The sequence below is a fragment of the Cebus imitator genome, unplaced genomic scaffold (assembly GCF_001604975.1).
Source record: "Cebus imitator isolate Cc_AM_T3 unplaced genomic scaffold, Cebus_imitator-1.0 Scaffold29, whole genome shotgun sequence".
In the NCBI taxonomy this organism is placed as follows: Eukaryota; Metazoa; Chordata; class Mammalia; order Primates; family Cebidae; genus Cebus; species Cebus imitator.
In genome coordinates, this window is record NW_016107344.1 from 5,333,780 (window position 1) to 5,361,227 (window position 27,448).

At 34.9% G+C, this 27,448-nt stretch overlaps 1 protein-coding gene across 1 annotated transcript in view; it reads right to left on the bottom strand.

Annotated features, from left to right (window-relative positions):
- KLHL1 (kelch like family member 1) overlaps positions 1 to 27,448 on the bottom strand; it is a 422,085-nt gene that overhangs the window by 102,280 nt on the left and 292,357 nt on the right. The window contains exon 7 of the mRNA XM_017523615.1: positions 6,680 to 6,904. Coding sequence (XP_017379104.1) covers positions 6,680 to 6,904 — 225 coding nt within the window. The remainder of the gene's footprint in view (positions 1 to 6,679; positions 6,905 to 27,448) is intronic.

Here is a 27,448-nt window from a genome sequence, read left to right on the forward strand (position 1 = left end):
AAAAAAAAAAAAAGAAAGAAAAAAGGCTGAGGCATCACACTACCTGATTTCAAACTATACTACAAGGCTACAGTAATCAAAACGGCATGGTACTTGTCCCAAAACAGACATATAGACCAATGGAACAGAACAGAGGCCTTTGAGGCAATGGCAGACATATACAACCGTCTGCTCTTTGACAAACCTGACAAAAACAAGCAATGGGGAAAGGATTACCTGTTTAATAAATGGTGTTGGGAAAACAGGCTAGCAGTGTGCAGAAAGCACAAACTGGATGCCTTCCTGACACGTTACACTAAAATGAACTCCAGAATAATTAAAGACTTAACATAAGACCTAACACCATAAAAACCCTAGAAGAAAACCTAGGCAAAACCATTCAGGACATAGGCATAGGCAAGGACTTCATGACTAAAACACCAAAAGCATCAGCAACAAAAGCCAAAATAGACAAATGAGACCTAATTAAACTCCAGAGCTTATGTATAGCCAAAGAAACAATCATTAGAGTGAACTGGCAACCAACAGAATGGGAAAAAATTTTTGCAGTCTACCCAGCTGACAAAGAGCTAATATCCAGAATCTACAAAGAACTAAAACAGATTTACAAGAAAAAAACAAACCCATCCAAAAGTGGGCGAAGGATAGGAACAGACACTTTTCAAAAGAAGACATATATGAGGCCAACAAACATATGAAAAAATGCTCATCATCACTGATTATTAGAGAAATGCAAATCAAAACCACATTGAGATACCATCTCATGCCAGTTAGAATGGTGATCATTAAAAAATGTGGAGACAACAGATGCTGGAGAGAATGTGGAGAAATAGGAACATTTTACATTGTTAGTGGGAGTGTAAACAAGTTCAAACATTGTGGAAGACAGTGCAGTGCTTCCTCAGGGACTTAGAAATTCCATTTGACCCAGCAATCCCATTACTGGGTATGTACCCAAAGGATTATAAATCATTCTAGTATAAAGACACATGCACATGTATGTTTGTAATGGCACTGTTTACAATAGCAAAGATGTGGAACCAACCCAAATGCCCATTGACAATAGACTGGACAAGGAAAATGTGTCACATATACACCATGGAATACTATGCAGCCATAAAAAATGATGAGTTCATGTCCTTTGTAGAGATATGCATGAATCTGGAAACAATCATTCTCAGCAAACTGACATAACAACAGAAAATCAAACACCACATGTTCTCACACATAGGCGGGTACTGAACAATGAGAACATATGGACACAGGGAGGGGAGCATCACACTCTGGGGTCTGTTAAGGGGGGCAAGGGAGGGGCAGCGGGGGGATAACATGGGGAGAAATGCCAGATGTAGGTGACGGGTGGATGGAGGCAGCAAACTACATTGCCATGTGTGTACCTATGCAAGAATCCTGCATGATCTGCACATGTACCCCAGAACCTAAAGTACAATTAAAAAAAAGGAGAGAGAACAGGAGCAAAAAATAAAACGACAACATAGGTATAAATCTTCATGAACATAGATTAGAAAATAATTTTTTAGTAAAACCACATGCAAAATAAATAAATGGAATTTCATTAAGTTAATAACTTTTGTGCTTCACAAGACACTATCAAGAAAATTGGAGAGCATCAGGAAAAACAGCTAAGCATGCTGGGTTTAATACCTAGGTGATAGCAGCAAATCATCATGGCACATGTTTATCTATGTAATAAACCTGCACTTCCTTCATGTGTACTCCAGAACTTAAAACTAGAAAAAAAAAATTCATAGAATGGGAGAAAATATTTACAAATCTTAATGTCTGATAGAGGCCTTATAACCAGAGTATCAAAACCTAAGGAACATTTATAACTCAACAATAAAAAGAAAACTAACCCCAAGACAAAAATGAGAAAATATTTCAATAGAGCTTTCTCCAAAGAAGGTAAACAAAAAAGATTCCCAAAAATAATTAGACATGAGGAACTAGAGAAATGCATATAAACCCACGATGAGATATGACTTCAAATATACTGGGATTATTTTAATAAAATCACAAGCCTAGGCAGAAATGTGAAGACACTGGTACCCTCATACATTGCTATTGTGAATAGAAAATGGTGCAGCCACTTTGGAAAACAGTTTTGCAGTTCCTCCAAAAGTGAAACTAAGAGTTAACCATATGACTCAATCCCACACTTAGGTATATACCCAAAAGAATCAAAAACATGTTCAAACAAAAAGGCACATATAGTAGTTTAAATCATAACAGTCAAAATATGGAAACAACCCAAATGTCCTTCTATTGATGATGTATTAACAAATGTGATAAAGCTTAATAATGGAATATTGTTCATTCATAAAAGGAATGAAAGACCGATACATACTTCCTTGAATGGACTTTAAAACATTATGCTACATCAAAGAAACCATACACAAATGGCCACAAATTGTAAAATTATTTTTACATGAAATATTCAGAATGGGCAAATCCATAGAGATATAAAGTAGATTAATTGCTGTTAAGAAGGACTCGGTTTTTAAGACTGACACTGTTGGGTACAGGATTCCATTTCAGGATGACAAAAATGCTTTGGCATATGCTAGTGGTAACGTCCACTCATCTGAATACATTCAAACACACTGAATTCTATACTTTCAAATTTAATTAGCTTTATGGTATGTGAATTATATCTGAATTCAAACCAAACCAAACAAAAACAACCCCATCATATATTTAACATATATCGCATAGCATATAAAAATTCATAGCAATCAGTGTTATTCTTTACTAATTTCTCCTCAAAATACTTAAGTGAAATAGTGCATTGTAGTAATGCCTTATTCAATCTTATATGACATAAAGCATCATGAAAAAAGACACTATATAAAATTATGTGCTTAAAGACTTAATTGATAAAATAAAAATTTGTAGCATGCTTAAAAAAACTGTGGTCTTAATTTGTTTAATTCCCTAGGCAGATAATTTGCTCCCTTGATGTCACCGAATTTAAATGCATATAAGTTTTGTATGTTTCTTTATCCAGCAGAATCATCATTTATTGATAGCTGTGAAAAATTTTAAACCACATAGTTTGAGCAACTACAGAACCCATGTGACTTTCTCATAAAATCATGTAAGATTTTTTTTGTCACATAAATCAAAGGGTAAAAAGCTATATAAGTCAAAACATATTTTGAGTTTTCATTTTTTTTTAGTTTTTAAAATTTTTCTTTAGACTCTAGCTTCATGTCACTGGAATGTATATTATTATATTTTCAATTTTGTAATAACACTGCATGCCACACATAGATACAAATTAATGGTGTGGCTAAGAACATGACATACTTTAGTTTCTGAACAAGTAAAAAACTAGCACAAGCTGTTGGTTTAACACTCACACACAATCCTGCCAATTATACTGAAGAGAGAGTAATCATACATATTTGAGAACCTAACATCAGTTGTGACACTCTGAGTGAGACAAAAATTTAGAGCACTGCCTTGAGAGACTATCTGGGAGGAAAACTTGATATGTTCTTTTTATACTACCCCACATTGTTCCCTTAGGAAGAGTTGCTGCGTGTTCCGTACTGCTAAGTGAAGAAGCATAAGCATCAGCACAGAACTTGTCAGAACTGGAATGTTAACATCAGAATGCCATCAGAGCCCAGCTTGAACGAGGACTTTTGAACAGCAGAAGCAAACAGACTTGCTGGTCATGAATATTACCTTCTTATTTAAGCTACCAGCTCTAAGGTTAAGGCATCCACAGATAAGGAAGAAAATCTCGTGAGGGCAAAAGGAGGTAAATAGATGCAATTCCTGAGGCCTACATACTGGAGATAGCAGCAAATAGGTTGAGCAAAGTCAGCTTATAGGGTTAGGGATTCATGCCCAGCTGTAATTCCCCCAGCTACTCCTGATGTTTTAGTAAGATACAAAAAATAACATATGCCTTAGTCCTTCATACAGTTACCCACAGTATCTGATACTGGCCACATGAGTACTCAAGATAAAAGGATTACTTATTACAGAGGACACAACCACAACTAATCAGAATTAGAAGAGAAAGAGAAACAAAAAGAGGGTTAAGAAATGGTGGGAGATGAGGAACAGGAATAAGAGCAGGAAAGAAACAGTAGAAAAAAAAGGAGAAAAAGGATGAACTATAGAGAAAGAGGAGAGAGAGACAAAAAAAAAAAAAGGAAAGAATTGGAGAAGGAGGGAAGAAGAAGCTAAATCCACAACAAAAAGAATTAAAGAAGCAGATAGGAATTTGAATGGGAACAGTGCACAGCCTAACAGAGATAAGGGAGGATATGAAAACCTCTAAAAAGAAGAAAGCAGTTACAATAAATTAAGGGGTAGTAAGAACATAAAAAACAAACAATTCACATTAAGATATCAATACATGAAATATATACCATGATGCACACAGATTAAGAACAATTTGGAAGGCTAATAAAGTTATCAGGAAGGGATAAAGACAAAAATATAAAATAAAACTTAATAACATGAAAGATTAAACAAGAAATATCACTGTCTATCCAATAGAAGTCCCTGGAAGATGGAAGAAGGCGAAGACTGTAACACCACATTGGAAGATCAGCAGTCTTAGGCCAAGCGTGTTTATTGTATTTGAGTAGGATACATAATGCTGAACTCCCTATGATTCAACTGATCATAAAGGACTTTGATTTTTTTAACTTATATTTTTTATTGCACTTTAGGTTCTGGGGTACATGTGCAGATCATGCAGGATTGTTGCATAGGTACACACACGGCAATGTGGTTTGCTGCCTCCATCCCCCCATTACCTACATCTGGCATTTCTCCCCATGTTATCCCTCCCCAACCTTCCTACCCACTGCTGTCCCTCCCCTAGTCCCCACCAACAGACCCCAGTGTGTGATGCTTCCCTTCCTGTGTCTATGTGTTCTCATTGTTCAACACCAACCTATGAGTGAGAATATGTGGTGTTTGATTTTCTGTTCTTTTGTCAGTTTGCTGAGAATGATGGTTTCCAGATTCATCCATGTGCCTAAAACGGACATGAGGAATATGACTGATTCTAAAGGAAGCACTCTGTCTCATGGGAGAACACAGATATCTTGTGCCCCCATCAATCTGGCTTCAATTGACTGAACCTGTTATTGGTGTGTAAATCAAAGACAGTTTTCCACAAAAGCATTGTCAGCCATCTTTTCTTATCTCTTTCTCTCTCTCCCTGCAGCAATCTGTGTATATTTAATTTCTTTAAATTTTACTTTGGATTGATGGTAGAGTAGACATCAACGCAAAATACAGTGCCGGAAACATGGACATTGAACAACTATTAATTTTGCTTACCTATGAATGTCTAAATCTATGGATTTGCAATTAAACTCTTATCTGTCTATATGTATATTCTAAATATAGGAAAAGAAGAACTTAGCCAATTTGCTGGCTAAGTTTAGATTTTCAAATTTGTACTTCTTACAATGCTTACAAGACAAACTGTAAATTCACGAACTGTTAGTTTTTATTAAATTGCTCTCTAAAATATTTATATAGGACTTCACCATTTACAAAATGATTCCATAATCATTTTAATTATTGTATTTTTATCTATTTAGTAATGTTGAATTGGTGGCAAATCAGAAAACCGAGGCTGAGTTTAAATGCTGGCCCCACATCATTCAAATAGAAAGTGATAAATTCAAGATGTACATCGAGATCTTCTGAATCTAGATACAGTTCTCCCTAGTTTCAGGTTACCCTATGGTAGGGAATAGATAAATCCTATCAAAATGACCTATGGTGCCTGAGAATGTGTTGTTCTTTCTCTAAACCTGTATTACTCTCTTTCCCACAGATTTTTCAAGGTGGAATCAATTAGATGCAAAGACACAGAATTGCTTATTCAGTAATGTGAGAGAAAGCCACTTTAAGTTTTACTCAATCCACATTAAGGATTTTTCCCTCTGGGTTGCACTACTTTAGCGTCTCCATGTCACTTCATTGTTCCATATTCATCTTTACATATTGTATGATCTTTGAGGAAAGCTTGAGGACTCCTTTGAGGATGGCTTGGGATCTACTCTTTTTGAAAACTTTAACATCTATCTCAAGAGTTTAACATTAGTAAACACAGGAAGAAGTCAAGACATTTAAATAAAAATATGCATCAAATAAACCCATAATTTACCTAAAGGTAATGATAACTGATGGCATGTCATAGTTTGGATTTTGTCCCCTCAACACTCATGTTGAAATTCGATCTCCAGTGTCAGAGGTGGGGAGTACTGGGAGATGTTTGGATCATGGGAGCAGACCCCTCATGAATGGCTTGGTGCTGTCCTCGTGGTAATAAGGGCTTGTTCTCTTACTTCCCTCAAAGAGCTGGTTGTTAAAAAGAGCCTGAAACATGCTTCTGTCTCTCTTGCTTCCTCTCTAACCTGTGATCTCTTAATACATTGCCTCCCTTGCATTCTGTCATAAGTGGAAGCAATTTGAAACTTTCACTAAAAGGCCCAATATTACAGCTAGAAGAATCATAATCCAAAAAATTTTTCTATGTAAATCACCCAGTCTCAGGTATTCCCTTATAGCAACACAAATTTACTAAGAAAGGCATCAGTAATATTGTAAATGTATATTTACATTATCAATAACATACTTCTAAAATTAATATAAATAAAGTAAGAGATCTTACCTAGACCATGTCTATGTGTTGCCATTGGTGGTAAGACAGTCCATGTCTTGGTTTTGGGATTGTAACATTCAACAGTGTTCAATGTCTTTAAGCCGTCTCGACCTCCAATTACAAAGAGTTTGTCATCAATAACAGCCACACCAAACTGCAACCTCCTGCCATTCATCATCCCTGCCTGGATCCACAAATTTGTTCTCAGATCATATTTCTCTATAGTTGTAGCTCCTGGTAAAACATAAAATCAACAAGTCACCAATTGCAATAAATCCAATAAACAACCTGCCAAAGCACAGTACAAATTAGGATGTGAAAATACTCTTGTCATATTCATTTTTTTAAAAAAAAGAACAAGTGGCAGAAAAACAAAAGGAGTAGTAATTCAACTACTTTATTTTCTCTTCTTGGCAGACACAAATGATGATCAAAACAGACACAAATGTTCATTTTCTTTGAATTACAAATGATCTCAGGCTAAACTATTGCTTCAACAGAAACATTGTTGAGCTTGACTCAGTTCTGTCAGTGGATTTTACAGCTTTCCTCTATCACCTTTTTCACTAAAAAATGTAGCAAATTCCAGCTTGAAAAATAGTTATGAAAGCCCTTTTACATAAATAAGCTATGCATGTTATTTGTATAATTTCTGAAAGTGAAGTTCATAAAATATTACCACATTTTTCTTTCAATTTGTCATATGCCTTAAATAACTGAAGGTTTTAAAAGTCAATTGTAAGATACATAGGCAAATATTTGCTATGCTTTTTAAACTGGATTTTAGAAAATGATCTGGAGAATAGCTTAGTAGAATTTTATAAAATGATCTTCTATCCTGAACATTCATATTAGAATCTCTAAACAATATAGCTCATATTTCCTAAAAGCTCTTAACATAGAAGTTTGTGAAATGCAAAATAAAATAGAAATTGAAAGAAGCTAAATCGCTGGTGAGATTTGTTTTAATGGGTTTAATTACCCAATTCTCATTAAAAATACCTGCCTAGAACAAACTCCCCGATGTTTATATGATATAAGCTAACAAATACTGATCTTGATGCAGTACTTGACTTACTGTTCAGACTCACCTTAACCAATGTTTCATCTTCAATAATGAAACATTTCTACAAAGGAAATTAACATTCTTGTGTACCTTTGCTTAAGCACTAATTATCTATTTTACTTGTAGTAAAAGTTTGCAAATCTAGGGAATACATTCCTCTGGGGACTCATTTGCTCTTTAGAACCCAACCAGTAATAAACTAAATGAATATAAAGACTTGGTATCAGAAGTTTTGCTAATTAAAGTAAAAAAAGATATAATTTATGCTCAATTTTTACTTAAAGGTAATAGCAATAATGATTTAGATATTAAATTAAATTAGATATATTAAACCTGCTTTCTCATATTTCTAAAAATATAGGTTCATTACAATATATAACCAATTTTGAAGTATTAGGAAATTATTGTTAGAATAAAAATAAACTGCAATGTTCCCAAAAATTATTTAATACTGTTAATTAACATGTATAATATTTTTAACAAATATATTTATTTTCTATTTTAATATATTATATTGGATATTGAATGTTTTATTCATTTATCTTCCAATCAAAATTCTAAAGCAAACTACATAGTTGAATAAGTTTAAAGTAGTCTGTATTCTCAAAGCTTGATAACTTTTGTATTATATGAATATATAACTAAAAAAGAAGTGTTATACAAAGATGGCCTGGCGCACGGCTCACACTTGTAATCCCAGCACTCTGGGAGGCTGAGGCAGGTGGATTACCTGAGGTCAGGAGGTTGAGAGCAGCTGGCCTCAAACTCTGGTGAAACCCTGTCTCTACTAAACACACACACACACACACACACACACACACACACACACACGTAGCTGGGCATGGTGGCTCACACCTGTAGTCACAGCTACCTGGGGAGGCTGAGGGAAGAGAATCATTTGATCCCGGGAGGTGGAGATTGCAGTGAGCTGAGATCGCACCACTGCACTCCAACCTGGGCAAAAGAGTGAGGCTCCTCAGTCTCAAAAAAATAAAAAAACATTATACACAGATATCTGTGTCTTGTAACTAACTTTTGACTGATGATGGCAGAAGAGTGTTACCTAATCCTAGTTAACACAATCCCATTAGACTCCTCATATTTTCTGGTATGGGTGGACAAGAAAGAAAGTATTTGGACAACTGTAATTCCTACAGCCTCCAAAGCCTTGCTCAAAATCTTTGCAGGGAATCTGAGGTCCAGTTACCTTCCTCAGAAGAAATAGTTAGGAATGAGTGAAATTAAGACTTCTGAGGAACCAAAGGAGTTGCAATTCAAAAAGGAAAAGTGAGGAATTGATTTAGATTTCAAAGCCTCATCCAAATAAGGCAGCTATGTCTTAAATCTCAATACATACAGGATTTTTAACTTTTACAGTTTTTCCTGTAACTTCAGTCTTCAAAAGTGACCTACTCACTTATCCTAATAAATAGCTACAGCAGAAATAGGAGCTCATTCCCATCTTTGCTTTTGAAACGAGAATTTATATTAATTTACTATGGCTGCTGTTAAAAATATTTCAAATTTAGTGAAAAATAACACAGATGTGTTATCTTACAGTTCAGGAGGTCAGGAGTCTGAAATGGTTCTGATGCACTAAAATCAAAATGTTGCCAGGGCTAATTTCTTTCAGGAGGCTGTAGGTGAAAATCATTTCTCTTGCCTTTTCCATCTTCTAGAACAGGGGTCCCCAATTTCCAGGCCACGGACCGGTCATTGTCTGTGGTCTGTTAGGAACCAGGATGCACAGCAGGAGGTGAGCAGCACCCTGAGCTCCACCTGCTGTCAGACCAGCCGTGGCATTCGATTCTCATACAAGTGCAAACCCTATTGTGAACTGTACATGGGAGGGATCTAGGTTGCTCATTCCTTATGAGAATCTAATGCCTGATGACCTGAGGTGGAACAGTTTCATCCTGAAACCAACCCCCACTCCCCCACCCCTGTCCGTGGAAAAATGTTCTCCCACCAAACCAGTCTCTGGTGCCAAAACGGTTGGAGACCGCTGTTCTAGAGGCCACAACATTCCTTGTTGTCCCCTCTTCTATCCCCAAAGCCAGCAACATTGCATTTCTCTAACATTGACCCTTGTGATTATATTGGGCTTATCCCAATTTAATCTGTCTATGTTACATTCAGCTGGTTAACAACCTTAATTATTTCATGAATTTTATCCCTCTCTTGCTGGGTAACATAACATATTCACAGGTTCCAGGGTTTCGGATATAGACATTTTTGTGTGTGTGTGGTGGGGGGGGAAGTGCATTATTCAGCCTACCTCAGAAACCAAGGCCTATTTATACTCCAGTCTTAAATCTTTCTTAGTTATATGAAGTTTAGCAACACAAAATGAAAAAGGATCTTTTATATTTGTAGAGCTTACTAATTCTAGCCAATGTAATTGATATTCAAATGTCAGCAGGTATTATAAATGTTTTATCCTCTTTTTAAGAAGAATAAAATTGAGATATGATTTTTCTTTTTCTAATGAAAGTTATTAATGATAATATTCTTTATGGAATTTCCTCGCCAATGTACTTTACCAGCTGTCTGTCTGAGCCTCCTAATTCTATTATTATTAGTTTGTCAATCTGTGAGTTTGCTTGTTTTCTTTTGTTTATGAGTGTATGTATTCCCCTAGCTATTTTCTGAGTCAGAAGGAAAGGACAAAAACATTTCTGAGTAACTTTAGCCTTTGTTGTTCCTCAGAGCAAAAGCAATATGTTTCATAATAAAGATTACAAACAGAGTACAAGTTAGAGTGGACTACTGCAGTGGTATGTAATAAATTTGGAAGAGATTAAAAAGAAAAGTTTAAGACATGATTACTTTGGGGTTACTCTGTTAATGAAACCATCAGTTGTATCTCAAATACCTGTAAGGTGAAGGCGAATTACTTTGTGGGTAGAATATACATCATTTAGGTGATGACTACCCTAAAGCCCTGAGTGGACCACTATGCAATCCATGCATGTAACAAAATTGCACATATACCCCATACATTTATTCAAAATATAATAAAATGTGGGACTGCAGGCATGGTAGAGTGCTGACCACTTTTGCTAAGTGAAGAATGCCAACTCTACCTAAAAATAACAATTGCTACTTTGTTATTGCCATTGGAAATTCTGGCTTAGTATTGCCAGGGTTTTTGACTTATTAACAGGATACAGAAATCTAGATTTTTAAAACGTTCAATCTCTAAACAATAATCATATATAACTAATTTAAATAATGTTTAAGTACATTAAAACCAGCACATGGCCACATCTGCCACAGAAAACTATTATTAGGAGTGGTTATATCCATATGTTGTTTTTCCTCTAAATTGATTATGATCCATTAGTTGTAAATGTATTAAATTCAAGACCACTGCCATTAGAAACATGTCAAAGTTGCATTAGCTTTAGTAGGAAATTATGTTATCATTCCGTGAGCTATCATTTTGTACAGTAATATTATTTTATAAAATGTATACTATAAAAGAATCTAAAAGAATGTGCAAAGAATCTTAATCTAATGTACTTATACAATTCAAAGGTGAAATTCATTCACCATATATAGAAAATGTGAAATAATATTAGGAATTTTTCTATTTGATACAAGACAACATATGATATATTTTATATATTTATATGATATATATATTTGTGTAATGTTTATATGTAATATAAACATGTGTAATGATATATTTATGTGTAATGATATAAACTTGATAATTCATTATAGACTATATTCAGTTAAGGGATAGGTATATAGCATTTATAGTAATATCAAATTTTGATATTGAGTTATTAGAAATAATTCCTGAAATGCCCATTGATCATTTTCAATAAGAAGTATTCACAAGGCTGGTATGAGTGCATTTACAGCTAATAGATCATAATCAATTACTGATTTCTTTGTTCGTTCTTCATTTCTACTGCTTCACTCAACCAGCCTTAAACAGAAGTATTCATAAAACCAAGAGAATTCATGATACATGTATTATTAAGAGCTACTTGACACTTTATGCATATTTTAATTGAAATATTATTCTTAAATAGTGAACAAAGGTGTTTTGTGCAGAGTTTATAAATAAGATCTTAATAAATAATGTTTAGTGAGTATTTCCTTTGCTCTAAGACATTTACCTACATTAGTGCATTTCATTTTATAAAAGCCTGATGAGATACATATTATTGTGTCAATTTTACATAATAAAAAACAGATTACAGAAAACTTTAATCGCTTACACAGTATCTCTCAGATAACACCTGGTACATCCGCAGTATTAACCTGGCTCTAGAGCCCACTCTGAGAAACACTTCTTTTTACAACATCATTCCAGATGTAAAAAGAGTTAATTGCAATTAATATATGCAGTGGGCGGGATTTTAAAAATTCCCCTTCCTGAGATTGCATGACCTATTTTATAGAACCTCTGCATATGTTAAATGTCAGTCCATGAACTGCTATGCTATGTAGCATTGTTGACTTTATAATAGGAATAATACCTTGTTGATCCTGATGATGTGGTCCCCTGAAAGTGAGAGACTTTTCTGTCTAGTGGTAGAAGGGGAAGGAGAGCTTTCTCCAGTTACCGGTAGAAGGGAAAATCAGAGAGTTTGAAGCATGAACAGGACTTGACTTACTGTTCCTGGCTTGAAGATGGAGAGGGCCATATGAGAAGGAACACAAGTAGTCTCTAGAAGCTGAGAGTAATCCTGACCTGACAGCCAGCAAGAAAACAGTACCTCAGTTCTACAACCACAAGGAATTCATTTTGTCAACAATCAAAATAAGTTTGGAAGAGCTCCAGATGAGAGTTTAGCCTAGTGAGCACCTTGATTTCAGCCTTTTGAGATCTTGAGCAGAAAATTCAGACATACCACCCCAGACTTCTAACCTACAGAACTCTGAGGTCCTAGATGGCAGTGGCTTTAAGCCACCGTGTCTATGGTAATTTGTTACAGCAGCAGTACAGTATAATTCTTTCAAATTTGATTTTTACAATCTATAATGCATTGGTGTTCAAGTTCAATAATTTAATTAGAAGACATTAGATATAATACAAATACAAAAGTACATTTCTCACAGCAAAACAAACAGTAGACTCCTTTCTCAAAATGCAAAACTGAGAAAAAGTGGTCAAGATGTTATCCAAAATGCAGTTCTCGGTCTCACTAGAGATGTTTACTTATATAGGCAAATATAATTATTTTGGAGGGAGGAAAAATAGTAATTAATGTTTGTACACTCTATTTTAGCAATGCAGATAGCACAATTTGTTGCTGTATTTATAATTCAAGTAAAAAGCAACCTCATTTATCTTGCATACAGCACAGAATTCAGTGATAAAAAGTTTTCTGAAATGACAAAAGAGATGTCACAAAAAGCTCCTAAAAAGAAGATAAAGTTCTCTTATTCATCTCGCCAGAGAGGTCTTTACCTGTTCTCACAATGACTTTTTAGTACAATTTTAATGCAATACTAATAACTAGACTTCCAAGCCATTTTATAACCCTATGAAGTAGAATGCTTTAGGACAATTTAAAGCAGCAATGGATGACAGTGAGAAAATAACCAGGAAAAAAAGTGCATCAACTTAAATAGAAAAATTGCTTATAGTTATTAAACAACAACAAATCATAAAACCCATATTATATAATACCTAAAGAACATCCTGACCTAACACTTTGGTGACCTTGATGCCATCAAATCATTAGGAAAAAGTTATGTTTATATATTGGCCTTTAAAAAGCAGTAAATAGTGAGAAGCATTTTGGGATACTTTAAAATCAAAAACATTTTTTTATGATCCATAAAGCAGACTTTAAGCTTTAAAAAATATTATTATAAAGAATTACTTATTTTTTCAATGTTTTATAGTATAAACATTTCATTGACTTTCATGTATTCATATTTCTATGAAAAATAAAGCTTTAGTATAACATTTTTATACTTATATAAAAAGTATCATTGCAGGGGTAATATTTTTCCAGCACAAATAATAGTCTCTATTTTCTAAGTAATTTGTTATATAACAGTGGCCCTGCAAACATTTCTAAATTATTGTAATTCCAAATGTGCCAAATAAGCAACCAAAATATTCCATATCAGTTCCTGATAAAATATTAATAGAGTAATATGTAGCTATGTATAGCAATATAAACTTATCATTAAACTTAATTCTAGATGCTGAAGTAGATACATAAATTTTGAAAACCCAGCATTTTGCTTGCTATTAAACTAATCTCATTGAAATGTGAAAATACAAAAAGAAGTCTATGTCTTGGCTCATAACTAAGGAAAAGAATACAGGCCACATTTCTATTGTATGTATTACATGTAATAGTTCACCTTAATAACTAAAAATTATTACTTTTAAAATATTAGAAAAAACACAGCACTTGTAGAAGCAGGCAAATCAGAAAAGCAGAATACAAGTCAGTACAATTTTTAAATAAAAATTAAAATCATTTAGATAGTGGAAAGAAGAGAATAACCTATTTAAGTTATCACCATTAAGACCAAATCATCTAAAAATAAAGTTAGCAAGTTAAGTGCCAGCTCTAGATGAAAAACAAAAACAAAAAACAACACTAAAACTCTAAAAAAACCCCACAAAAACACTAAAAGTCTGTTGAGAGATGTTTGTTGAATTTATGGAAAAAAACACAAAACTACACTGATTCTGAATGATATTACTTACAAAGAAATGCCAGTATAATTTTATAAATTTCTTGTAAAAATTTAATTAAATGTTATGTAATAATAAATTGCAGAATTATTTAACATTTTATGTTATATAATAATACAAATTGCAGAATTTGTATAACATTTAATTTATTAATGATATAAATTACAGCATTTATATAATATTTAATATATTAATATATTAATAATGATATTTGTACAAGAAATTCATAAAATTATAGTGGCATTTCTTTGGAAATTCAACTGTATAATATTAGGAAGTGAATCCTTTAAAACCAAACAATTTCTAATAGAGAGGATGCTCGGGGGGGAAAACCCTACCAGATATTAAAAAGTATGTAACTACAGAGGTTTCTTTAAACAAAATTACTGATGATGAAAAATAGCTACATTAATAAATATGAAAGAAATCCAGAAATAACCCTAATACACATGAATATTTTCAATGTAATAAAAGTGGGTATACACATAAATGGAAAGCATCTTATTATACAAAAATAATGCTAAGATAATTTGCTACTCTTTTGAGAAAAATAAATAAATCTTGATTCCCATCTTACTCCTCATACCTGAATGAATTTTAGATGAATTGATGACTCAAGCCTAGTGTACATGGCCACAGAACTTGAGAAGTGTTTGTTTCTCTTCTCTGGGTCCACATATATTAACAAAGAGTTTAAGTAACCTGCCAGCATAACAGTCACAGTCTAATAAAACCTAAGAGAACTACAGATCAGGATGGCTGACTAGACCCAAGTAGCATGTACCTCCTCTACAGAAATGAGTCAGAGTAATAAGTCCATATTCACACTGTACAGATCGTCTGGGAGAGAACACTTGGATTCATCAGAGAAGAGATGGGAAGTGCCAGAAGTAAGTAAAGTTAGTGTTCCAGGCAGCTTACCCAGCTGGGAACACACTGAGAGCTGGAAACCAACTGAGATCCTGGATGTGGGGGAACAGTAATATAGAAACCCACAGAGCTCTGAAATTGGGTTTAACAATCTGGGCCAAGGGAGAAACCCCTGACCAACAACTAGGGCCTCATGCCTGATACATGGAGCTGCCTAAAGATTTCCAGAAATGTTGCTCCAGAAAAGGAACCCACACAGAAACTCAGAGGCATTTGAGCCTGGAGCAACCTCAGTGGGACGTGATTTTGAGAGTGCAGATACTGGGGACTTATAGACATGGCTGTAGCCACTGCAATGATCCAAGGAGGAACAGGGGAGAATAGGCATGCCCATGCAATCCCTGGTGGGGTACTTACCACTCTGCCACAAGTTGCTGATCAGATTAAGACATAAGTGGCCCACACACTCCACAGCCTCTTGTTCACACTACATGCCTAGGTGGTCCGCTAACCCTCTATAGTTCTAGGCTGAAGACGTCATCTTGAGAGTTTAATACTGGGCTGAGCCCTGCCTTTGGTTTGAGTTCAGGCTGCCATGGGTGCAACTGTCACCTGACCAAAGACTGACAGAGAAACCATGGCATTGCATGCATATCAAGGAAAATACTCACTGCTCTGCAGGGGGCTGATGTGAGATCCAGAGGTAATTGGCCCACACTCCCCATTAGCTTCTTGTTCACACTGCTTGCCTGGATGATGCTCTACCCTATCCAGGAACAAGGCACCATTTTGAGAGTTTCATATTGGACTGAGCCCACCCTTGGCCTGAACTTGGGATGATGGTGGCAGCTGCTGCCTACCCAAGAAGGGATAGGGAAGCAGAGCCATCCTAGGTATATCTAGGACAATAGCCACTGCTCTGAAGTGGGCTGTTGTGAGACTGAGACATGAGCAAACCACACTTCCCATGTAACTCACCTGAGAGGGGCCCCACTCTCTCCAACTATAAGCCCACACCTGGCACCATTCTGAGTGTTTAGAGATATTGTTTGGTGACTGGTGGTAATGGCAGGAATTTTATTCTGAAGACTAAAGAGACTGGAGAGCTTGCTCGGGAATGGGGAGAAGGGCCTCCAGAGCCACAGTGAGTGGTGGCTGTGGAGAGTGCCCCAGCAGCTGGCACTGGAATTTAGGCTCACTCCCATCACAGGACTGGAGTGTGAGGAGTGGTGCTGAGGCTGAGGTTTCTTGCAGATGGCAAGACTGCAGCCAAGGCAGCTTTGCAACCTGAAATCTGTCTGTGTGGGTCATTGCTGGGTGCCCCAGTCTACTCCTTTGGTCACTTGGGGACAGTGCTTCTCAGCTCTGAAGAACAAGAGAGAGGCAGATGCCACTCTCCTGGAGATCTAACCCTTTGTGTGGTTTGTACCTAAAGGAGGATGGAGTGCAGCAACTCGAAGTCGCTACCAAAGCCCAGGAACAGATGTGGAAAGAGGGTCACCTCTTCCCCTCACCCCGTGGACACAGCAGTGGCCCTTCCCATTGGGCCCAGGAAGTGTGGGCTGAGACTGCTTCTTGGGCTTCTTTAGCAGCTCTGCCTCAACTAAAGGCAAACATGTCCTGAGGGAGGGTGCTTTCTCCCTTCCTTGTTGTTCTGTTCTGCTCCCACCACTACCTATTGCCTCTTACACTTAAGGACCATCGACTAGACTGCAGCCTGAATAATACCACCAGATAAAATTACATTGCTACAACAAACAACATCTTAGAAAGACACTATATGACGTTTTTGCAACTAAGGAACCCCTACAGAGGCTTGGCACTCTGAAAGCACCCAGAAATGAAGTCAATAAATAAAACACCATATATGCTACAGTCATACCCCCAAGGTAAAAAACAGAATAAAAAATCAAGAAGCCACATCCAAATGATAAAAAATTGAAAAGTAAAATTAAAAAGTGTCAGCTCTCAGAAGAGAAACAACCAGTGCAAAAACCCCAGCAATACAAAGAGCCCGTGTTTTGTCACCTTCAGGAGATCCCAATAGCTCCCAAGCAATGGATCCTAACCAGAATGAAATGTTTGAAATGACAGAGAATTCAAAATATGGATGGCAAAGAAACTTAATAAGATCTGAGAGAAAGTTGAAATTCAACACAAAGAAGCTAGAAAATAATTCAAAATTTGAAAGATACCATAGTTGTATTGGAAAGAACCAGATTTTCTACAATTAAAAAGTTCGCTAAAAAATTTCAAAGTACAATTGGAAATCTTAATCGCAGACTAGACCAAGCAGAAAAAATGAATTTCAGAGCTCAAAGACTAATCCTTTAAATCAACCTTGTCAGACAAAAATAAAGTAAAAATCATTTCAAAACATGACCAAATCCTTCAAGAAATATGGGATCACGTAAAACACCTTTATTAGTGTATCTGAGAGAGAAAAGAAAGCAAGTAACTTGGAAGATATATTCGAGGATATACTTCAGGAATATTTCCCCAGTCTTCCTGAAGAGGTAGATATGCAAATATAAGAAATCCAGAGAACTCATGCAATATACTATCCAAGACTGTAATCCCCAAGGCACATACTTATCAGACTATGCAAGGTCAATGCAAAAGAAAAAAAAATATCAAAAGCAGCTAAGAAAATGGGTCATATTACCCATAAAGGGAAACCTGTCATTCTAATAACATATTTCTCAGCAGAAATCTTACAAGCCAGAAGAGATTGAGGGCCCATTTTTAGCATTCTTAAAGAAATGCTAGCCAAGAATTTAATATTCTGCCAAACTAAGCTTCATAAATGAAGGAGAGAGAAAGTCTTTCCCAGTCAAGCCATCACTAAGAGAATTTATTAGCACCAGGCTGGCTCTATGAGAGATGCTTAAGGGAATTCTAAGCATGGAAATGAAAGTGTTATACTTGCTACCACAAAAGCACATAGCCCATAGACCCTATAAAGCAACTACACAATTGAGACTACAAAGCAACAAGCTAACAACATAACAGGGATAAAACTTCAAATATCAATATTAACATTGAACATAAATAGTCTAAACTCTCAATTTAAAAGACATAGAATGGTAAATTGGATTTTAAAAAAACAAGACACATCTTCCATTGTCTTCCAGAGACTCAGCTTATATGTAATGAGACCCATAGGCTCAAAGTAAAGGGATAAAGAAAGATGTACCATGCAAATGAAAAACAAAGAAGAGCAGGATCACTAATCTTTTATCAGAAAAAGATGATAGACTTTAACAAAAGAAATAAGGAAAATGAAGGGCATTAGATAATGATAAAGTGTTCAATTCAAGAAGACTCGACTATTCTAAATATATATGCCCCCAACATTAAAGTCTTCAGATTTATAAAACAATTAATTCTAGACGTAAGAAAAGACTTTGACAGCCACATAGTAGTAGTGGCGGAATTCAACACCCTACTGACAGCATTAGACAGATCGTTGAGGCAGAAAACTAACAAAGAAATACTGGATTTAAATTCAACACTTGAACAAATGGACTTAATATATATTTACAGAATACCCAACAACCACAGAATATATATTCCTCTTGTCTTCATATAAAACATATGCTAAAATTTACCATATGCTTGGTCATCAAGCAAGTATTGATAAATTAACAAAATTAATTGTATGAAGCATCTTCTTGGATCACAGTGGAATAAAAATAGAAATAAATATGGGAGAAGTTCTCAAAACCATACAAATACATGTCTACTAAACGACTTGCCCCTAAATGGCCTCTGGTTAAAAAACAAAGTTAGGGTAGAAATTAATTTTTTAAAATAAATGAATACAGAGACATAGCATTCCACAACCCCTGAAGTGCAGCAAAAGCAGTGTAAACAGGAAAGTTTATAGTGATGAATGTCTAAATCAAGAAGATAGAAAAATCTCAGATTAGCCACTTAACTGAACATCTAAAGGAACTAGAAAAACAAGAACAAACTACACAAAGCTAGCAGAAGAAAATAAGTCACTAAAATCAGAACAGAACTAAATGAACTGAACTGTACAAAGAATCAATGAAACTAAAAGTTGGTTAGCAAGAAAAAAAGAGAAGATCCAAACAAACACAGTCAGAAATGACAAAGTTGACATCACAGCCAATTCCACATGAATACAAAGGCTCCTCAGAGAGTACTATGAACACCTCTATGCACACAAATGAGAAAATCTGGAAGAAAGGGATAAATTATTGGAAACACAACCTCCCAAGACTGACCTAGGAAAAAACATTAATCCAGAAGAGATTAATAAGTAATGAAATTCAATCAGCATTACAAAACTTATCAAACAAAAAATGCCCTAGACCAAATGTATTCACAGCAGAATTCTACCAGATATACAAAGAAGTATGAATCATACTACTGGTACGAATCATACTGAAACAATTCCAAAAAATCAAGGAGGAGGGCCTCCTGCCTAATTCATTTTATGAAACCTTTGTCATCCTAATACCAAAATCTGGCAAAGACACAGCAACAACAACAACAAAACTATAGGCTAATATCTCTCATGAGTATAGACACAAAAATCCTCAACAAAATACTAGCAAATCTGAATCCAGCACCAGACCCAAAAGTTAATTCATTGCAATCAAGTAGATTTTATTCCCGGGATACAAGGATGATTTAACATATGCATATCAGTTAATGTGATTCACCACATAAACAGAATTTAAAACAGTAACCATATGGTTATCGTAATTGATACAAAAAAGCATTGGATAAAATCCAACATCCCTTCCTGATGACAATCCTCAGCAAACTAGGTATTGAAGAAACATATCTCAAAATAATAAGAGCCATCTAAGGCAAACACACAGTCAACACCATACTGAATATGTAAATGCTTGAAGCATTCTGCCTAAAAACTGGAACAAGACAAGGATGTTCACTATCAATCCTCTATTCAATGCAACCCTGGAAACCCTGACTACAGCAATTAGGCAAGATAGATAAATAAAAGGCATCCAAGTAAAATAAAAAAAAAATCATATTATCGCTCTTCACTGATGATACAATTCTATGATTAGAAAACCATATTCTATCAAAAGACCCTAGACTTGATAAACAACTGGCAAAATTTCGGGATACAGAATCAATGTGCAAGAATAAGTGCCATTTCTATGTACAAATAATGTGCAAGTTAAGAACAGAATCAAGAATGCAGTATCATTTACGATGTCACAAAAAATACCTAGGAATAAATCAAACTAAAAAGATGAAAGATATCTACAAAGAGGACTACAAAACACTGCTGAAGGAAATCACAGATGACACAAATAAATGAAAAAGCATTCAATGCTCATGGATTGGAAGAATCAATATCATTAAAATGTCCATACTGCTCAAAGCAATCTACAAATTTAACTCTATTCCTACCAAATTTCCAATGCCATTTTTTTCATAGACTTAGAACTATTCTGTAATTTATATAGAACCAAAAAAGAGCCCAACTATCCAAAGCAATCCTAAGCAAAAAGAATAAAGCTGAAGGCATCACATTACCTGACTTCAGATTATAGTATACGGCTACAGCAACCAAAACAGCATGGTACTGGTACAAATATAAACACAAAGATAAATGGAAAGGAATAGCAACCCCTGAAATAAAATCACACATCTACAATCAGCTGATCCTTGACACTGTCAACTAAAATAAACAATAGGGAAAGAATACTCTACTCAATAAATTGTTCTGGGAACACAGGCTTACCATATGCAGAAGAATGAAATTTTACTCCTACTTCTCCATACATACAAATATTAACTCAGGATAGATAAAAGACTCAAATGTAAGACCTCAAACCATAAAAATCATAGAACAAAACCTATGAAACACTCTTACAGACATTTGGCAACAATTGGCAAATAATTTATTACTATGTTCTGAAAAGCAAATGAAACCAAAACAAAAATTGACAATTGGGAGCTAATTAAACTGAAGAGCTTTAGCAAAGGAAAAGAAACTATCAACAGAGAAAACAACCTACAAAATGCGAGAAAATATTTGCACATATGCTTTTGACAAAAGGCTAACATCCTGAATCTTTAAGACACTTAAACAAATTGACAAGTAAAATTAAAAAGTGGGCAAAGGACATGAACAGATACATCTCAATAGAAGACATACACTTAACCAAGAAACATAAAAAAATACTCAACATCACTAATCTTCAGAGAAATACAAATTAAAACCATAGTGAGATACTACCTCACACCAGTCAGAATGGCTACTATTAAAAAGTCAACAAATAACATATTGGCAAGATTTTGAAGAGAAGGGAATGCTTATATACAGTTGGAGGGAATGCAAATAACTTTAATCCTTGTGGAAAGCTGTTAGGAGATTTTTCAAAGAACTAAAAACAGAATTAGTATTCAACCAAGCAATCTCATTGCCGAGTATATAAACAAAAGAAAAGAAATCATTCTACTAAATGACACCTGCACTCATATGTTTATTGCAGCACTGTTCACAATAGCAAAGATATGGAATCAACCCAGGTGCCAGCCAGTGGTTGCCTGAATAAAGAAAATGTGGTACATATTCCCCATGGAATACTATGCAGCCATAATAAAGAATGAAACCATGTCCTTTGCAGCAACATTGATGTTGCAGCTGGAGGCCATTATCTAAGCAAATTATCACAGAAACAGAAAAACAAATACTACCTGTTCTCGCTTATAAGTGGGAGTAAACACTGGGTACAAAAGGACAGAAAAATAGAAACAAGGAATGGGGGGATTCCAAAAGTGGGCAGGAGGGAAGAAGGAAAGTGTTGAAAAACTATCATCCACAGGTACTATGTTTACTTCTTGGGCAATGGGATCATCAGAAGCCCAACCTCAGCATCATGCAATATACTCATGTAACAAACTTGCACATGTACCCATTGAATCTAAAATTTTTTAAAAAGCCATAAACAAACTAGAATATTAAAAATTAGGTGATTAATTTTTACTTCTAGGTGGGTCCAAGATGAAAGATTTGTGAGGGAAAGCCACAAAACCCAGAAGATATAAAGTAAATGTTAAACATCTAACTAGCAACCATCTAAATAAAAAATATATTTACATCAAAAATATACAGATAGAGAAACAAACAAAAACTGAAGATAAACACCTAAACCTTTTCATAAATATGAAAAGGCTATTTTTATTGGTATATAAAACATATTAATCAAGAAGAAAAATAGAAACATTAAAATAAAAATATGGTAATTATATCAGCAGGCAATTAATGTGAGTGCAGTATGTAAATATCAGAAAATTTACTAGGCTTTCCTAATAATTAAATAATATTCTAGATTTCTAGTAGATTTAGAAGATTCCTAATTTTGATATTTACGTCTAAATCAGCTGGTTGACATAAATCAATGCAACATTTTTAGGAGGGCTGTGTGTGAATGCAATTAAATATAGAGTAAATTTAGACAATGGATAATTTTTTTGTTTTTTTTGAGACAGAATCTCCTTCTTTTGCCCAGGCTGGAGTGCAGTGGCACAATCTTGGCTCACTGCAACCTCTGCCTCCCAGGCTCAAGTGATCCTTCTGCCTCAGCCTCCTGAGTAGGTGGGATTACAGGCATGTGCCACCCTGCCTGGTTATTTCTTCTTCTTCTTCTTTAGTACAGATGGAGTTTCACCATGTTGGCGAGGCTGTCTTGAACTCCTGGCCTGAAATGATCCACCTTCCTGGGCCTACTAAAGTACTGGGATTACAGATACCACACCTGGACTGGAAGTTGATTTTTTTTTTTACATATAACTACCTATTTTAAATATTCTACCATAAATACTTCTTAGTGCTATAAAGTTCTAGGTCATTATTTTTAAAGCAGCTTTTGTTGCTGGGAATGATGTTACAACAAAGAGACTTTTGAAAAGGTAAGCCAAAGCTTAAACTTATTATATTTATCATTATTACATAGCTACCTTTTTATGACAAAAAGCTCATATTTAAAATAATCTTACAACAAAATTCAAAAATTAGTAGGGAGCGGTGGCACGTGCCTGTAGTCCCAGCTATTCAACAGGCTGAGGCAGCAGAATCACTTGGACCCAGGAGGCGGAGGTTGGAGTGAGCCAAGATGGGGACACTGCACTCCAGCCTGGGCGACAGAGTGAGACTCCCTCCCCCAAAAATAAAAATAATAAGAGTAATTTTACAACAAATGAACACTCATATTAAAGCATTATTGTGAGCATATTTTACTTTTTCATCTTAAAAAATGCTTACTGAACATAAACTCATGCTACTTGACATTTTTTAATTAAATATTTATTTTCATAACTAACAACATTTGCCAAAAATAAGCAAGCCCTTGCTATTGATGTTATTAAAATGCCCTATGTTCCAGTAAAGGTCTTCCATATAATATGTGAATTTTTCTATCTTTGTTGAAAATGTAGACACTGGAATGAAAGGAAAAGATGGCTATCATGACAATTGGGTTTTTGTATTCCTAATTGTATGGCAAAAAGAAAAGTCACTAAAATGTCTTTGCAGACATGTAGTAAAAGAATATGAGGAAACAGTGATCTCCACCTAAACTATAAGCTTGTAAAAAATACATTTTTCCTTTTTCATAAATGAGCACCCAACCTCACTACGATATTCTAACTGAAGGTTTTCTGTCACTCACTGAGATTTACTCATTTTAAAATGAAGGATTACATTAGTGCCACATTAGATGATTTCTATTTATCTCTAAATCTTTCACTTATTCTCTGCAAGTCTGTATCATATAAGTAATTTAATTTTGCCCTAGGGAGACTCTTTCTCTTTTCCAGATATATATTTGCAAAATATAGTTGCATATTATTAAATATATGCAAAAAACACACTCAGACTTATTACCCATGGATCTAAAAAAGGAGACTTAATGTAGAGGAAAGATATGTTTATTATCATTTGCTGTATATTCACAGAGAGACTGATCAAAAAAATGTACTGAGCACTCAAGAATTCATAATTATGGTAGTCCTTTATCATAATACATGAATTTTTTTATCCATTCTGCATTCATACAGTCTGCATTCCTAGAAAGACTTACAGAATGTACAATGATGAGGTTCAAATCCTCTATTAAGAGGCAAAATAAAGCTATTAGACTGAATTTAGAAAAATTTGACCCATAATTTTTACTCAGAACTGCCCTCAGAAGAGGCACAAGAAATGTTTACAGCTGAGCTAGTCAAAAGATTTGTCTCCTTCTAGTGAAGATAAGGCTGTAAAAGAAAACTTCACTTTTCATCTGACAGCCTTATTTTATTCTTGGATAAAGAACATGGCTTCTGGGCACTGAAAGTCCCTTGTCCACAAACTCATGGGGGATGATATAAATAAGAATTTAACTTAACTCATAGGCATCTTTTTTAATTCTAAAGACGAATACAAAAGCAGATACCCTGTGTTAATTTAGTTCTTCCCTTGGGATGCTTGGGGAAGTAAGGTTCTCCTCCACAATATCCCTTAGCAAGACGGTAAGTGGCTATCTATTTCAGAAGAAAATTCTTTGTGTGTGAAATGGAACTGAGTTTTGGCTGACATGATTTTATTCATAGTTTTGAGTTGTTTCTATAGCTGTGTGCAAGCTGATGACCTTGAACAAGTAATCTCCAGCAATATACTTCAAGTTCAAAGAAAAAGTGCTGAAGTGGAACCAAAGTGACTGAAGGGAGTTACTGAGGCAAACATCAACTAGGGCAGCACTCAAAAGGGCAAATATGAAAAAACATAATGCTTTTATTGTGTCGCTTTTCTTCATAAAAAGTCATATAGTATTTTAATGTTATTTCTCCAACCTGATTGCAAATGGTCAGGTTTCTTTGACACAGAATTGTAAGTGAATCATTTTCTTTCTTAAAGCTATAGGATGATTACTATTAATTAAATGCTGCAGAAATTATCCAACTGTAGAATTGCAGTATGATAGGCTGTTCTTTAAAAGTTCCTGATAGTGTAGCTTGTACAGTTTAAGCCAAGAGAGTAAAATTAAGGTCAAGATAACTCATTTTCCATTTTTACCTTGCAACAATACAGATAATAATGCAAGGAATGATGAGATGAATTCAGGATGAATGATCTGGCCAAGTCCTTTGAATACAAAGAGAAAAATATCAGGAGTTTATCCCTAAAGTTATGTAATTTATTAATTTAAATTATATGAAAATCTGAGGCATGTATGAAACATTAAAATACTATAATTCACTCTCCATAATAAAATGATGCAATATAAAATATCTGGGAAATTAAGCTTTTATTTTATACTTAAAAATTAAAGCTTCTCACTTTCTTATATTTTTCTTCATCATCTTCCCATCACATTCTTATTATTAGGCACACTGAGAACATTTGTTTTGAGTTCATGAAAGATTTAGTGCTATCTGAACAGACACCTGCCTGTTAATCAAAATCAGTAATTGACCTATGGCTGTAAGTAGTCCTTCAACAAGGAGGCAATGCAAAAATGTAGAAATAAAAGAGGCTTGTATATGCTACTGTGGCCCTGACATGCCATCAGCATGCTTAGGAGTTCTTTACCTAGGTTCTGCTTTTTGTTCACAGCTATCATGTATAAGGTGATAAGCAGAACAATGTGATAATAACATTTTATTATTATTTTCTCTGCTTTAGCTCCAAAGATCAGTTTGAGAGTCTCAGCTTTTTACTTGGCTTACTCTTGCTTTAGAATGAAATGATCTGTTATAAATACCTTTGTCGAAGCCAGAGGGCTCTCTGCTTGCCAGCTGTCATTCGGTATGTAGGAAAGTTCACTTGACATTTGTTTTCCCATGTCAAGAAGAGGGCAGTCCCTCTAAGAATCTCGATTCCCCGTGAGCCAAATCAAAAGACGGCTGCTCCTTCCACAGGCTTGTGCCTATTAAGTGGGATCTAGCAGTGATGTTACCTGAGGTTTGCTTCAATAGCCCCATACCCTGTTATTCCAGTCTTATTTTTCCATATCCAACTGTGTAATTTTACATTGTCTCCTCAAACATAGATAGTCCTCATATCATTCTGGTATACATGAATTTCAGTTACTTATGGTTTAGTTAAGTAACACCAGTACCAGAATAACAGGTTATCATAATATATTCACTATGAATAATTACATTGAGCACAAATTTTACTACTAACTCTTCAGTCTGCAAGTCATTACTCAACAGATTCACCATTAATAACTCATCCTGTCAATTCTGTCAAAGTCTGGAGGTGATCATTATCAAGTTCATCCACAGGTTTTTGTGTTTACTCTCTGTCTCCTAATGGTAAGCTTGCTATCATTTTACAAAAAATAAAAAAAGAGAATTGAAAAAGGGAATTGGCCAACAGAGACCTAAGTGTAGTATAAAAAGGAAAAGTGATTATACTAGAAGTGAAATTTGAATAGCATCACAGACTTTCATAGCAAGTTAGTTGAGAATTGCCTCTGGTGATTTAACCTCATCCTTTACTCCCACTACAGGGACGCCTGTTCAAGGGACATGCAGGCTGAGCTCTCTCTGAATACCTAAAGGAATGCTCTTAGGCAGAAAAGCGGGTAGAACAGGAGGTTGCCTGTGGTGTGATATTGTAAACTTGCACAGAAACTGCCCACTCCAGCTGCTGATAAATGAGATTTGGGTCAAACAAATGTGACATTTGGCACTAGAAATTTCCAAGAAAAATACAGTAGAGGTTTATTTTCTTCTGTAATAACAGTTCTAAAACTTTTTTTATTTGTAAAGGGAAATAGTAAAAGTCATAGGCATTGCGGGTCACCTTGTGGGTTTCTTTGCTGCAACCACAGGACCACTATAGAGTGAAAGTAGCCACAGACAAAAGGAAAACAAATGAGTGAAACCCAATCAAAGTTTATGAACATTAAAATTTGAATTTTAAGAAATGAAAATTTCATTATGAATTTTTTTTTCAATCGTTATAATGTACAAACTATCCTTAGCGCACATACCATACAAAACAAATGGTAGGACAGATATGTCCATAGTTTGACAAATCCTGCTTTAAAAAATCCGTAAATTATAAATTACTAGGAGAAAATGAAAATGAAAAAGCTTACAAATGTTCACTGGTCATAATAATTTATTTATTTATGTCCCTTTTTTTTTTTTTTTTTTT